General features: G+C 51.8%; 1 protein-coding gene across 1 annotated transcript; it reads right to left on the minus strand.

Moving 5' to 3' along the window:
• Positions 1 to 2,905: 2,905 nt before the first annotated feature.
• LOC100118340 (protein escargot) lies at positions 2,906 to 14,203 on the minus strand. Its single transcript, XM_016988932.3, has 2 exons — positions 12,760 to 14,203; positions 2,906 to 7,297 (listed from the first exon to the last, which is right to left on the minus strand). The coding sequence occupies exons 1-2, from the start codon at positions 13,130 to 13,132 to the stop codon at positions 6,033 to 6,035; spliced, it is 1,638 nt and encodes a 545-aa protein (XP_016844421.1). The 5' UTR covers positions 13,133 to 14,203; the 3' UTR covers positions 2,906 to 6,032.
• Positions 14,204 to 15,773: the final 1,570 nt, after the last annotated feature.

The following is a 15,773-nucleotide window of genomic DNA, read 5'->3' on the forward strand; positions in this document are numbered from 1 at the left end:
GTGGCAAGCCAAAAGCTTTTGGATAATATCGAGCTACGAGAACGACGGACTACGTAGTATTATAGATATATAGCTATATACACAGACGATACAGACACGAGAATGAGACGTTCGCATGGAACGCGCGGCGATAGAGAGAAGTATAGAGAGTGAGAAGAAAAATCGCGATGCTCCCCAGTATAAATAACTGGCCTACGGCCCTCGATGGTCATATACCGTCGAAGCAGCGAAATCGCACGATTCTTTTTTTTTCATCTCATTGATCGCTGAAAATATAAGCTTCTTTTTTCTCCTAGGCTATATAGTGTAATTGCTATTGACTTGGAAACGACCGATGATTCGCCTAGTAAACTGAAGACCTCCCGTCCAACTAAGTTGTTCATCGTGAGATTACTTGCGAATTCCATTATAAGCATGCATAATATACAGTACTCTATAGGTATAATTATGTTACACAGCGTCGTTTATACAAACTGCAGCTTTAATAATGTATCAATGGTAATCGATCTGACCACCAGATGGCAGGTTGACGACGAGCATCCCGATCCGCTTATATAATAATAATAGGAGAAAATACATAGCACGCGTATGTTCACGTATCCTAAAAAACTCTTAGAAGTATAGTGTATGTACAGAATAGCGCTATAGCTTTTGGAAGGGACGTCTAGGAGACTGGGACTTATCGAGATAGCCGGGAAAAACACACACGCGCGCAGTCTTAGAAGTACTGCACACAGGCGCATCACACAAGCACATCCGCGAAGTCACACGCGCGCATAGGAGATCGAGATAAAGTCGTATATAGCGTGCCGTGAAGTTCGAGCTCAGATTAATTAGCGCGATAGAAGGAAAGGGGCGAAACTTGGCGCCCCCCTGCTGTTGCCGAAAGGAGCCGCGAGAGTATAATACAGTCCGGGGAATCCCCTATTGGACGCAAATCCTATTCGATGCGGCGCTCATCAACTCGCTCGAAAAAAGAAACTTTGCCTTCTGCCTCTGTTTGCATTATTTATACATTCGATATCCCTTTAGTTCCCGCAGTAGTCGCGCTCGAAAAGTTTCGCCGAATCGAACTTGGCTGGCTTGATTTCTCCGCGGGAGAGAGAGCAATGCAAAGTTAGTTTCAGCGTCATAACTCGCTTGAGCTTGAGCGGGACTCCTTCTCGTCCGAGTGTTCTAATTGAGGTTTCGAGCGATTGACAGATTATGTCGTTAGCAGAGGAGAAGCGGAGATCTGCAGCGAACGGTGCGGATCTCTTATAGAGTTTTTCAAAAGTATAGAATCAGTAAAGAGAGCTGCGAAAGCTTTTGAAAGCAGATAAAGGAAGCTCATTATGAGAAACGAGAAAGTGGTAGGTACACATCTATGAAAAATGAAGAACATCGAAAGAGAAATTTTCAGAGAGTTTCGTGTAACTTTTAGCAGCAATGTATATAACTATTTGGTCTCGACAACGAAATTGCCTTGCGCGATACAAAGTCGGTTACAGAGTAATACAAGATTCATTAGACGAAAGAGTGGAAGCCGAAAAGTCGCCGAACGTATAAACGTTACGACCTCGTTAGAATTACTTACACTTACACAGCCACGAAAAATTTAAGGCCAAGGCTATGTGTAAACTCTTTTTTGCGTATCTAATTAAAACTTCTCGTAAATATGTATAGATACCTCAATCAGCGTCGCATATGTCATATCGCAGGATTTGTTTATCACTATACTAATCGTTTTCTTAAGTCGCTTTTGTACCCATGAATTTTCAAATCTCTTTTATAAAATCGCGAATCCACGTTCATTATACCTTATTCCGAAATTTTGTAAAAAATCCAATCGAAATTTGAAAAACCCAAAACAACGATTTTGACCATTCTCTTCGTTCTCTGCCGTTTCGGCTGCATTTACATTTTAAAAACACTGCAGAGAGGAACCATAGATATAACGATCACGACTATGCCACTTCCGCGTCATTGCACTTTGTGTTTTCACACTTGGAGGATCTCGGAACGAGTCCTGTATAAGATATTCGCTTTCAATACTCTTGACCTTCACCCCCCCCCCCCCGCCCGCACGTGGATTCGCGAATATTAATTGGCTACTAGAAAAATAATATCGCACGTTCGAAGCACGAAAATTATGCGCACGCTTATCCCCGGGCTTTTTTCCGCTTTTTTGCGCTCCACATATTCCCCTCTGACTAGCATTACACAAGCTATATAATCTACATGTAAAAAAGAGGGACTCGCGCATGATATTAAAACATGCTGCTCTCGAAAAGAATGTGGCAATCGACATTATTTTATAAAAAAAAGTACGCTATCATCTCGGTCGTTGTATAAAATCGTTGTACTAGCATAAATATCAATATTAAATCACAAAAATAATGTTCATAATTAAATATAGGTGTATAACACTGCGCACGAATGTATAATATATGAGTTGAACATGTTGAAATGAGATGCAAATCAAGGATGGTGGTGGTGACGTAAGAGTGTGGAAATAATAAAATGACTGCAATGGTTTGTAATGCAAAAAAACATTGTTTCACATAAAACATCAATAATAATTAATTAATCATAATATAAATAATAATAATGAGTGTTTTCGACGTAAATAATTAAATAATACTTGTATATAAATAATGGTATAGCAATAATGAATGCTGTATATCATAATAATAAATAGAATAAATCAGAACGGGGTTGCTCGATAATTATAATGTATATGTTGCATAGTCGTGGGATCATCGATCATTTTGCTGCTGATCAATGATCCAACAGTGTGCATCGCAAAAAACACGTATAATAAGCAAACCAACTAATCAATCACACCAAGACTCAAATAAATTGATTAACGGAATGTTAAGTACGGAGCTGTCACGTTACACTATTTACAAGTAAGCTGGCACAACGTGACTTCAAATAAAGGCTTTATGTTCTAAAATTGCTTAAATATCAAAATTCTGCATTTGCTTTTCGTTGCTTGTAATAATCATACGTTACCGCACTTTCGAATAAATTGGTGTATAATAATAGTGCTTGCTAAAATACGGACGTCTGGATGAAGATGTCTTGCTTTTTTAAATTTTTCTTTCATGATGTAGAAACGTGTCTTATAGTCTCTGATTCTTATATACTTATATGAACTAAAGATAACACAATGACACAATACAGATCATTGCTTAATGTATTGCTCTACAGTAGATGCGTAATAGTAATCTAATATCGCTCGGCACGTTTCGCCCCTTTTCGCATGTTTTTTTTTGTTTCATAATGTTTGTTCGATCTTTGGGATACTTTTCGACTAGTTTTTTTTTCTCTTTTGTATATCTTTTAAATCTCCTACAGATCTTGCTTCTAAATACCTATATATTACACATCATGCTCAATCACTTATACACACGCAGACTCTAAACGCTCGAGAACAAAAATATATTGCGTCAAATCGCCTACTATACACATCATGCTTATTTCTTTCTACAGCCTTAATATGTCTTATCTCGCGCATTTTTTTGCTAATGACGCCTCGCGATAATCCTTTCATATATTATATATATATATATATATATATACGTGTGTGTGTGTGTAATGTAGTAAAATTATCGTTTATTCATATAAAAAAAGATTGCTCTCTCGTTGCGCAGTGACACTCCCATACACGCGAATGTATAATATAAGCGTGTAAGTAAATTTCTACGTTAACGTCAATCGAAAAATCTCTAGAGGATCGGTATGTGTGATGGCTGCTCGCTCGCTTCCGCCGAGCTCGCGCATGTAAGTCAACTAATTGCACGGCGCCTGGGACTCACTATACTTTACATAATTCTCTGTATAATTCGCGGACGTTCTTTCGAGACTCGAGTCGCTTCGGCGCCGCTGTTCCGAATTTCCCGTTTACAATATTGACTAGATTCGTTAGCTCCGCGTTGACTTGGTACATAATTGTGTTTTAAAATGTCCTCTCGTAATTGACCCAGCTCGCGACCGTATAATACTATCATCTAAAAAAAAAAGATAATTTTATTGACTTGAAAGCACCTATTTTCTTCTCCGAAAAATCGAACGCAATTTATTCTCAATCATATCCTCGGAGTCGGCAAGTACGCGGGCATAACGGCTCCGAAGCGGCTCAGAGCCAAGTTTTGACTAGTTTTTTCTTCGATAACAAACGCTCGACTCTTTTGATAAGCCTAATCACTGCATGAAGCGCCACATACTTATATATACTAACATTCTAACACGGCGGCATGCTCGCAAGTTTCAAGTATACGCGGGAATCGTCAACTCTCGCACGCGGATTTGTATCGCTCGGTCGAAATATCGGTTATTGCGGAATCGTATATGCGTATCTATGTATGATAGGGGAAATATCTTTGAATCTCCTTCGAAAGGGCGTCGTCGTTATATCTTTTCGATGTTCGCTTTTCTCTAGATTAAAGTTTAATTCGTTGTGTCGAAACATTGCTTTGACCGTACGTGCTTATGTCGCGCCTCGAGTTAATATTGCTCGCTAGTAAAGTTTAACAAAAGAAGTTTATACCATAATACGTGGTGTATTAGTGGTTTATATCGACGATTTACAATGCTTGGCATATTCAACCGTGTGCCCTGTACGTAGAGCCGAAGAATAATATAATAGTCGCATATCTTCTTCCTCGTCCTCCGCGCGCTTAGTTACTTGGTGTTGCACTAATTTTTTTTTTTGTTTATTTGTTTTAAACCTTAAGTCGTTATTGCATACGCGTTTAGGGCTTTTACTTGGTTAAGTCTTACATATTGCGTTAGTGTTTATGAATGTACGTGCATACGTAAGTAAGTGTGAATGCATGTCCTTTTAAACCAACGTCTCCGCTCTCTCTTGCTTTATCCGCTGTATTTATAATTTTCATAATAAGCCGACGCGCGCCGACGGACACCGGGGAATCCCACGAAGCGCGCGAGGGCTAGAGCCCCGAAAAATCTTTAGAATCAAATATGGTGCGCCGGAAAGTAGGCTAGAGGCGAATCTCGGCTGCTTTGATTAAAACGGCGCCGAGGGCGGCGGGATTTCTCAGCAGAGCAGCCAAGAATTTTCGCTGATAAAGGTGCGCGCAGCCGCAGTACTTCGCCGCGACCGCTCGACATTTTAATTAACGTAAAAAAAAAGCCTCAAGACAATTTCAAGGCACTTCATCCACAAATCCCGTACGATGATTACACGACGATCGACGCGGTCGTGCTTAGCGCCAGAGCCTTATCGACGCGACGGACCGCTAATCGCGACGGCGTCGATAATATTATGTGATCAACGACCCGCTTGTACCCCGCGCTCGTCCAGCCCCGCTTTTTTCCGGGGATTTCCCGGCGTGTCTTCGCCGCGTATTTCCCCAAATCGTCAGCTTGCAAGTATAATACGGATTCGCTGTGCGGTACATATTGTGGATAACGAAATCGAACAAATAAACGAATCGATCTGTCGTGTGTGATTGTGTGTGCTTGTGTATACGACCTGGCTCTCGACTCGAGGTCTCGAGAAAGAGAGAGCGAGACGTTTCATTTACGTATCCTAGGAAATATATACTATGTAATAACGTACGTTTTAGTAATCTCGACTAGAGTGACTAGACTGCATCGTCGTCCGCGTGGACTCGTTTCTTCTCGCTCTCTTATTCCTCCCGCGACGTTTTTATTTTCCCTTTCTTTTTCATTATACACTTAAACTTACTGGACGTTTCTTTAGTCAATGTTAAAGATAATCATCTCATCTACATGGTACTGGCACTTTTCTACTTATAACCTACTGCAGCGGAACCTCCTCGCGCGCGCCTCGCGCGTGGGTATGTCTGTGTGTGAGGTGTGGTGCGCGGTGTGCGGTGTGTGGGTGTGGGTGTAGCCGGCTGAGCCGCGGGCATGTATCAGGCGTTCGGCCGCGTGAGTGAGGTCGCATAAATACCTCTCAGATCGACGAGTTAGCCGGTCAGGTCTTACAATAAACTACGCTAGCTGAGGCTCTCGCAGGTGGGCGCGTCGTCCCCCGGCGCCTCCGCGGCTTGGGACTGCTACAATCCCCGGTTGTTGTTGGCGCTGGGCAGCTGGTGCGGGGGCGGCTGACCGACCGCGGGCGCGCCCGTCGAGCCCTGCTCGTCGTCGCGCAGGCAGGCCGACTCGAGGTGCTTGTTCAGGTAGGACTTGAGGGCGAAGGTCTTGTGGCAGCGCGAGCACTCGTAGTTCTTGTCGGCCGAGTGGGTCTGCATGTGGGCGCGGAGGTTCGAGCGGTCGGCGAAGGCCTTGCCGCAGTGGGCGCAGCCGTAGGGCTTCTCGCCGGTGTGGCTGCGCAGGTGGCCCTGCAGCAGCCAGGGCCGCGAGAACATCTTGCCGCAGACGCCGCAGCTGTGGGCCAGCTTGTGGGTGAGGACGTGCATCGCCAGGGCGGGCATGCTGACGTAGGCCTTGCCGCAGTGGATGCACTTCTTGGCCGACTGCGAGTCGAGGCTCCGGTGGGTCTGCTTGTGCCGCGACAGGTTCGACGAGGTCGCGTACTGCTTGCCGCACTCGGTGCAGGTGAACTTGGGCCGGTCGGGCTGCCCGGCGGCCTCCTTCTCAGGGACCGCGGCGTTGCTCGAGCGCCGCTTGGAGCGGCCGTCCGACACGAAGAAGGCCTCGTACGTGTAGGCCACGGTCTTGTTGGACTGCTGGCCACCGGGGACCTCGGCGGTGGCCGGCGACTGGGGCTGGGCCGTCTGCGGCTCGGGCTGGCTCGTGCTCACGGCGACGGGCTGCTGCTGTTGCTGCTGCTGCTGCTGCTGCTGCTGCTGCTGCTGCTGCTGCTGCTGCTGCTGCGGCACCGGCACGAGAACGGAGACCGGGATGGGCTGCGGCTGTGGCTGGGGCGGCGGCGGCGGCGAGAGCGTGTGGATAAAGATGGAGTGCGTGGGCGCCGCCGGCGAGGCGCTCAGGTCGAGGATGGCTTGCGCGGCCGAGAGGTCTTCCTCGGCCGAGGTGCGGATCTCGCAGGGCTGCAGGCTGTACGGCCGGTAGATGTCCTTCTTCTTCGGGGGCAGCGAGAGGGCGGTGCCCGTGCTGGTGAAGCACATGGCCATGCTCTTGCGGGGCGGCAGGGCGGCCCCCTGATGCTGCTGCTGCTGGGGCAGCGAGTGCTCGGAGCTCTCGGGGTGCGGCTCCTGCTGGTGCTCGTGGATCTGGTGCTGGTGGTGGTGCGAGGGCGTCGGCGACGGGACCATCGGCCGGGCGAGCTCGGCGGCCGAGCGCAGGGTGGCGTACTTCGGCGGCTCCTCATGGTTTATCCAGGCCTCGTGCGTGTAGCCTGCAAGCAAGAACGGGCCGTGAGCATATGTTATATACCTATTATGGTCGGAGAGGGTCGATCGGGGAGAAGCCGATGAGAGTCTGATCAGGCGCAATCTCTCTGATTTCCTTTCCGCGCGCGCGACCAACTTATCCTTTCATTTCGGAGCTAAGCGCGGCGTAAGCCGCAGATCATTTATCTCTTTCCCTCGGCCAGTCTGCGGCCGTATCGCTCCCCCTCGGCCGTCTTCCGCCGCGTCCGTTGCAATTAAAGGCCACGTAGAATCTTAATTTGGGAGGCTCAAGGCGCGCGTCAGTTCCATCGCTCTGGGCTCGCGGTAATAAATCACGGTAATCACCGGCAAAGTAGCTGCGCCATCCCCCGGAGTGATTAAAATTTTTCGGATCCATACCTACGCGATAAGGCGCGGCTATTTCAAAAGCTGCAGCGCGGCGACACTGTAGCAAGGAAAAGTAATCAGGGGATATGACGCGACCTCTCTCACTCTCGAGGAAATTTAATCAACTCGAAAATTCGACTGCGAATCATTCGAGGAAATGAAATCCGGAACGGCTGCGCTTCTGTTTTTGGTATTTTTATAGAATCACGTGCGCCCAAGGTCCGCCGGGATGGAACTTTACGCGCAGTCGGAATATTCGATATAGTTTCTCCCTCTCTTCCTCTATCTGCAATTATTCAGACAAACAGCCCGGTTAAACAGCGCACAGAAGGATGTTGATCGAATCGAAAGGAAATAGGTTTTCTTATCGGCGCGCAGAATCGTTGATACGAGAGCGTAGCGCTGTTGCAGCGGGGGATTAAGCACACCCTCCGTGACGCTGTACACTCTTGGGGCGATTCGAACTAAAGCCTCGCGATGTCTAATGTGAGAAGTTTCAGCAACGTTGCAGAGTGCTATCGGAAGCGCTCAGCTGCGCTGTTGAGCAAGAGCTTTGTTATTGTTAACTTTGTGTCTTACATCAGAATCGCGATTGGTATCAGATAACGGTATTTTTCGTCAAACAGAGAGCAATCGCTATAATCGGTCAGATCCGGGACCTTCATCACTATCAATTTCGCGACATTAATAGAATTAAGGGCGCCTATTCGTAACAAACGCAGGTAGATGCAGCTGCGTCCCTGCGCGCGCGCGCGCGCGCGTGTGTGTGTGTGTGTGTACGCGTTGAAGGAGTAGAGAGCGATACGCGCGGGAGGGCGAGTCGCGAGATATCGACGTTCATGAATCACCCGGTAGCCGCAGTATTTCATTTCCTGTAACGGACAGCAGCTGCTTGCGCGCCATGTGCGCGCCTCGCAAGCGTCGGACACGGAATAACGGCATAATCACTATATAGACCCCCCACCCCACCCCCACCCCCTATACCCTCTCGCCCGTTTGGCTTTATATCTGTTGCATGTCGTGCCTAACGGTGCGCGCGAGCGCGCGATCGCGTTTCTCGAAAAAGACGATGACGAGAGAGCCGCTTGTGTATATTCGTCTTCCTTTTTCCCTACCTTATTCTTAATCACGTCGACGCGCTGGCTTCCTGCAAGCTCGTCGCGTGCGCGCGTGTGTATGAATATTTCATCGGAGCCGGTTCGGATACACCTACGTGTACTACCTTTTTTCGGAATATTCCGTCGGTGCGGATGTGTTCCGGAGTCGTTGGGAGAGGAAGGTTATCGCGATTGCCGATTGGCGCTATACCCGAAAAGTCGCTCGAACTTTCGAAAATTCCGGCCAGCCATATACATGCGGGAGAGGCTCCCGGCGTGCACACTTGCAGGAGCGATCACCCCTCGACTAGTGCGCGTACAAATTGGATTGATTCCCCAAAGTATAATTGTCGTTCGTCAGTCGCGCAGCGACGAGGAGAGAGAAAAGGGGCGCGCAAAAAACAATCCGAATTACGCCAAGTGTGCCACGGCTCATGTCCTTCGTCACTCGCCGAGAGAGAGAGAGAGAGAGAGAGAGGGGGGGGGAAAGCCAGCACCCCAAAAGCAATTTACGTATATCCGAATCGGCGCTATGTACACTAGCTCAAGAGAGAGAAGCGTGAATCCCTGCGAAAGCTCGAGGATTCCGCGTGGCGGGATCGATCAGCTCTCGCTGCTGCTGCTGGCGTGCATTATTGGCTAAAATAAAAGGAAGTCAGCGAAAAACGGCGGGGGCCGACGTGGGTACGTGTGTGTGCGAGAAAGAGAGAGAGAGAGAGAGAGAGAGAGAGTGTACAGTGAACGAGGCGGAGAAGTGCATTTGGCGAACGGCGGGAGTGGAGAGGGGCGGGGATCGATAACGTCGAATGAACGAGCGTCGTTCTTTCTCACCCTCTCTTTCTCCTCGCACGGCTCTCTCGCGCCCTGTTGATGCTGATGCTATACTGTTCACGCGACGAGCGTGAGAGAGAGAGAGAGAGAGAGAGAGAGAGAGAGAGCGCGCGCCGTGCACAAAGGGTTCGACCTCGAAAAATCGCTGACGATCAATCGTGAGCGTTCGTTTGGAAAAAAAATTTACTCTCTGCCGTTTTAGAAAACGGCAGCGACGTATGTGTTCGCGTGAAATGGGCCGTGCGCGGCTATTGCGCGGCAAACAATGGCCGCCTAATAAAAGATAGAGCCTGCGTAACAATCGCCCGCTCTCGGACACACTGGCCATTGTGCGCCTCAGCTTTTTGTGCACTTTGCATAATGCGCGATCCTCATCTGCGCTCTCGCGTCGGGGAACAAACTGTAACGAAGCGCCGATACGCGGCGATCGGTGATTTTTTCGGTGTGTTATAGCGGAGACGATGAGGAATTAAAAAAAAAGTAGGAGACGCCATCGGGTGACAAAGCCGCAGAGCAGAGAGGAAAAAGAGAACACCGCGCGTAATCATCGTCCCCCGTCGCGCCGCAGCGCAGCGAGGAAAATAAGGAGCCACACATACACACAGCCGGCGCTTCAATCAAGCCGCGTCTCTGAATAGTCCGCGCAAAAAGGGACGCATCTCTCTCGCAATTAGAAACGCGCGCGGGGGCCGAGACAAAAAGCGAGAGAAAGCGAGCGACGACTGCAATCGAGACGCGCAGCAATTTCGCCGTTATGCAGCCGCGGCAGTAGCTTAACCACTTGTTGGTCGCTATATACTCGCGCTCATTGATTTTCGGTCACTTTTACGAGAGGGAGACGTAAAGGTGAGCCTCAGCGTCGGCGGATTATACGACGCCGCTGCGAGGAAAATGAGAGCAGCGCTCAAAGAGCCCGAGGCGGCGGGCAGACAATGAATCTTTCAGCATCTAGAAAATGCATCGTTAAAATTTCCAATAGCCGCGATTATGCAATCCGCGCCGCCGAAATTACGGGCCATCTTTTATGCAACAGTCGCCGCTTCGTTTGCCTTTACTTTTTTCCTCCGATTCGTTAGCGGCCGCTGTACAGCCCTCGCGCTGCAATCAACAGTTTGGTCGCGCCTTATACACACGGCCCCGCGAGTCTGCATCGGCGCGCGCTCGTGCCATTATGAAAATGAATATCACATTATGAAAAGTGGATCGCAGCCGCGCGGATGAACCCTTAGAAGGATGCATTACGTGCGGCGCCGCGTGCCAGAGAGCGAGTGCATACAAGCGCGAATAAGAAAAGACAGCTCGCGCGCGATCCGACACGCCGTTCACGCGGACATTATTAAAGAAGCCACCTGTCGCCCGTAATAAAGATAAGCGAATTAAGTATATGTGTTACGTCCTTCTGCGGCTGCTCGAACGAGGGGCGATCCTCGAATTAGTATAGAACTGCGTATCCCTTTGTTTAATTGCGTACGCTCAGATATGCATCGCACAAATCGCCGCCTGATGCCGCCTGATGCATTATTCAATCCGGGCGGAATTATCGTTCCATCGCTGAAATTTCGTGCCCCGCGCGTATCCGCTATATCACTCGTGAAATTTTTACGAATCGATAGCTCGTTGCCGCGGAGAGAGCATATAGAGGAGAGGACGTTAGATCCTGGTTAGCCCCGCGCGCGGCAGAAATAAAGACGAGTTGTCGGCGAAATTAAGAGCGATGCAGGAAATAAAGTCCGCGGGCTTTTTCTGAAAACGAGGCCATAATTATGTGGTCCGGCGGCAATGTTGCACTATAGCAACAAGTGTATTTTTAGCCGCTCTTTCTCGCCCCGGCCTCGTTAATTAAGCGCGTCGCGAGAAGAAAAAGTTCGATTAGCGCCGGCTCTCCTATATACAGTACGAGAAGGCGAGGGCGAGAAACGTATCTGTTTCGCTCGGCGAGTGGTCTCAAGGACGTAGGCCTCTGTGTGTGTGTGTGTGTGTGTGTGTGTGTGTGTGCGTGCGTGTGCGTGCTTTCGTCGCTTATCTCCGGCGTATATAGGCGATAAAAAGCTCCGGAGCCTGACAGCCAATCACGCGCAGAGAGGGGGAGGGGGGACTCCGACACGACACTTTTGCCAGCGTCGGATCGCGTTCGCGCAAACAACCCCCGCTTTGCTGATACACGATATACAGCGTGTGGGGACGGACGAAATTTATTCGGGAAATCGGCCGCTCCTCTCTCCCTCTCGAGTATCAATAATCAATAAGCCAGCTCCGAGTAATGGCTCTTTCCGCCAACTTTTCTCTCGTATAGGCTCAACGCGCGCGCGACCAGATTGTTTAAACTTTCGCGTATACGAGCACACTCGACGGCCTTAATGCATCTGATGAAAAATCAGCCGATGACCCAGATGCTGCTGCTGCAGCGGATCGCGGAGACCGCCGAATCGAGGCCGCCGTGCGCGCGGGCGACTGGCAATTACGAACTACACAATATTATAATGGCAACGCAAGACGGACGAAACAATCCAGTCTGGTCGATAATACGCGTGAGGCTTCGGCTCTCGGGAGCGGAGCCAACGTACGACTATTAGCCGCAGCTCGAGGGGTGCGAGTAGAGAGAGCGAGAGAGAGCTAGGTGTCATCTGCCTGCACAGCCGATCGACCGCAGAGAGAGAGAGAGAGAGGGAGGGAGAGGGCTTCGATCAGGCGAGAGTGGCTGGGCGGCCTGTGCGTACGCGAGGAGCGGTTCATGAGCATAATCAATCTGAGGATTTGACTGTCATCGTCGTTCCGGGCAACTAATGGACGCGGCGCGCTCGCACAGCCGTCACATGTCGGCCTAAGTGCTCGCGCACGCACGTCACGCGCGTGTGCGTGGGGAGGAGGCATTCACCCCTGCGAGGGCGAGCACGAGTCCGGCGCCGCGCCGCCGAAAGGGAAGACGGCCTCGACGTGCAGGCAGAGGCCGAGAGAGGTGACACCTGAAGATGCAGCGGGCCTCGGCGAGCCACAAGTGTGCGGAGCGCGCAGACACACAGGGGCAAGGGTGTGGCATTCCTCTGCGTGCACGTCCGGCTGCACCGGCCAGCCACTCCCGCGCGATGCGACGTCGCGATTTTCCGAGGGAAAGGGAGAGAGAGGAAAGTGGTATCGGCTCGCGCCTGACTCACCGTGGTAGTAGAGCGCTCCGGAGGCGTTGAGGGGCGGAGGGCTGGGCGCCGTGGCCCCGGCCGTGGGACTGTGCGGGCCCCAGCAGGTCTGCTGCGCGGCCTCGCTCTTCTCGCTGCCGCTGCTGTTGCCGCTGTCGACGTCGCCCACGACATCGATCTCCTCGTCGTCGGTCTGCAGCGCGGCGGCCAGTTGCTGCTCGTGCTGCTGCTGCTGCTGCTGCTGCTGCTGCTGCTGGCGCGCGCGCTTCGCCTCGGGGAAGACGTCGAGTACCTGCGGCTGCGGCTGCTGCTCCACTTCCATCTGGTGCTGCTCCTCGGCCCGGTCGGGCCAGGGGTAGGCCTTCCACTTCTTGGCCATGAGACAGCGCGGCATCCTGACGACGGCGACGCTGGCTGGACTGGTCCGCTGCTCTGGCTCGGGGCTGCTGCTGCTGCGGCTGCGATTACGGATGCAGTGTGTGCGCGAGCGAGCGAGGCGTCTACTCGGCGCCGGCGATGCGGCGGCGGAGCCGTGTCATCGGCCCGATTCCACTGCGGCGCCCCTCATCCCACTGCCTCGATACGGATATCCACGCACTGGCACACTCGTCCCGTCGCCGTCGCCGTCGCCGTCGTCGCCGTCGCCGCCGCTCCTCTCACGCGCGCACGCTCCGATTCTGCTTGCTGCAGCCAGCGGCCTACTCGCTGCACTCGGCGCTCGTCTCTCTCTCTCTCTCTCTCTCTCTCTCTCTCTCTCTCTCTCTCTCTCTCTCTCTCTCTCGCTCTCTCTCTCTCTCTCTCGCGGGTCGAGGGAGAGCGCTTCAACGTCTGTCGCGACGCTCGCTCAGAGTCTGTCTGGCTCGGCTGCTCGTCGGTTGGCGCACGCACACCCTCGACCGTCGCTCGCTCGCTGCTACCCCCTCGTACCCTCGGCCTCCCTCTCCTTCTCCGCGCGCGCGCGCGCTCTCCCCTTTGGCTCGCATACACACGTACTCGTACACGGAAACTAGCGAGTGGTCGCCCCCCTCGTCCCGGCTCTGCGGCGCTCTGCCTGTGTGTGTGCGCGCGCGATGCACGGGGGTGGCTCACGTACGCGCTCGCACACGTGCATCGGCGCTCGCTCTGTTGCTCCCCGCGGCCTTGCGCCCGCCAGTGCATTTCGCAGTGCCCGTCACGCGAGCTCTATATACTCCGCCGCCTGTGAGTGTGTATGTGCGCGCGGGAGGGGGAGGGGGTGTGCTGCAGCCGAGAGAGCGTATGATGCACCTTCGGAATTAAAGGAGCGTTGGCTTTTTTCTCCGGTCCGACGAGAGCATCAATTGATCTCGGCTCGAGCGTGCAAAATCTTTCCAGCGCTCGGTACGCATTTCGTCCGTATCGGAAATTACCCTGCAACGACGGGGGATGCTATCGGCAGCAAATGCCCTCGCGATTCTCTCTCCCTCCGTCGCATACGTGTTGAGCCTCCGCAACAGAGTCTCGCGAGCTGTGTGGATTCAAACCGCAGCGCGCGGGCGCGCGACTGCGCAGGCCCCCTGCACATAGCGCCGCACAGCGCTATACATCGCGTCGAGAAAAACGCTGTGTATAAGATCGTCGCGTCGCGTCGCGTCGGGTCGGGGGAGAAATATCGAGAGCGCACACAGACACAGGCGAGAGAGCGAGAGAGAGGGAGCCCCGCACGCGTCATCCCTGTTGCGCAGAGGAGAGCTCGAGAGGGTGCACGCGAGGTGGGGGATCGCACATGCGCGCGTGCCGTCGATCGACCGCCGCTCGCAAGGCACAGCTACTGGCGGCAACACCTGGCGGAGCGGCGCGAGCGACCATTTCTCCCCACGTGCCCGCCGGAGCTCGAATATCTCCCCGACGTGCACTGCGGCGCGAGTACGACAGCCTTCCTTTCCCGAAAGACCCCGCGCTCTGCACCGTCGCCGCGTCTTTTCCGCGCGCGCGTTGCATCTGTCCGCACGCGCGTTATATGCAGGGGGGCCGATGCTTATCGCTCGCGCGCAAGGGGCCCCCGAATGAAATTGAGGAATGAGCGAGAGAGAGAGAGAGAGAGAGAGGGAATCGGGCAGACTTTTCACGCCTGAATCTAGCGCCGAACATTTGTTGCCTTCGACGCGCGCGCAGGGGGGCAGCTATATATATACTTTGCACGCATCTCGGGCTTTTTAAATTCGCCGGGCTGGCGATGCTGCAGCGGATTTTGGGGCGGCTCGGAATTATACACGCGTGACAAAACGGCGCGTGCGCCGCATTCCCTGTACTTATGCCTGCACGTGAAATATCGGAATGATTTAAAGGGATGCGCCTGTGTGTGCCGGCTGTAAATATCGGAGAGGATTAAAAGGGCACACGCGCGCGCGCTGATGTGTGTACGGGGATATAGGAAAAGAAAATGAACTTATGTGTGTAAGCGTGTAGAGGAAGAGAGAGAGAGAGAGAGAGAGAGAGAGAGAGAGAGAGGAGAAGGTTCGAAACCGTATACGGAGCTGGGGTGACTATGGGGATACGTGACGCGGCACAGAGAGAGAGAGAGGGCTGTAGAGGTGAATGCACTCTGGAGAATTCGGGATCGAGTGTATGCACACGATCGGGAAGTGAAATGCTCGGCGTTCTTGTTTTTCCAACGATACACGAGCTCTCGTGATTTCGGCATTATAACGTAACTTGGACGTAAAACGTGCACTCGGTTTTTATTGCAGAGACCCAAGGTTGGCGTCCTTTTATTTTGACTTTCTTATATTATTTGCACGCAGTCGTGCATAGAGAATAACAAAATACAAGCAGAAGAACGTCGAGTCATATATAGCGCCCCTTTTCCGAATTTACCGCACGCAGTCGCATAAGTATACGCCATTACAGGGCCGGATGCGGCTGATTCACGAAAGCAACATTACCCAAGAAACTACAAAATCGATAGCGCTCTCTGCGCTACAGTAGCCGAAACCTTTTTCAAATTCCCCGATACGAATGCACGAGCATCGCTGACAACACACACGGGCCAATCGCGTTACTCCATCCCCGAATGC

This window comes from Nasonia vitripennis, chromosome 1 (assembly GCF_009193385.2).
Source record: "Nasonia vitripennis strain AsymCx chromosome 1, Nvit_psr_1.1, whole genome shotgun sequence".
Taxonomy (NCBI): domain Eukaryota; kingdom Metazoa; phylum Arthropoda; class Insecta; order Hymenoptera; family Pteromalidae; genus Nasonia; species Nasonia vitripennis.

What these genes read in the sequence shown, in the direction of transcription:
- LOC100118340 (XM_016988932.3), bottom strand. Translation starts at nt 13,132, where the DNA reads ATGCCGCGCTGTCTCATGGCCAAGAAGTGGAAGGCCTACCCCTGGCCC. An exon ending in CGGAGCGCTCTACTACCACG is followed by an intron (nt 7,298 to 12,759) that starts GTGAGTCAGGCG and finishes TCTTGCTTGCAG; the next exon opens with GCTACACGCACGAGGCCTGG.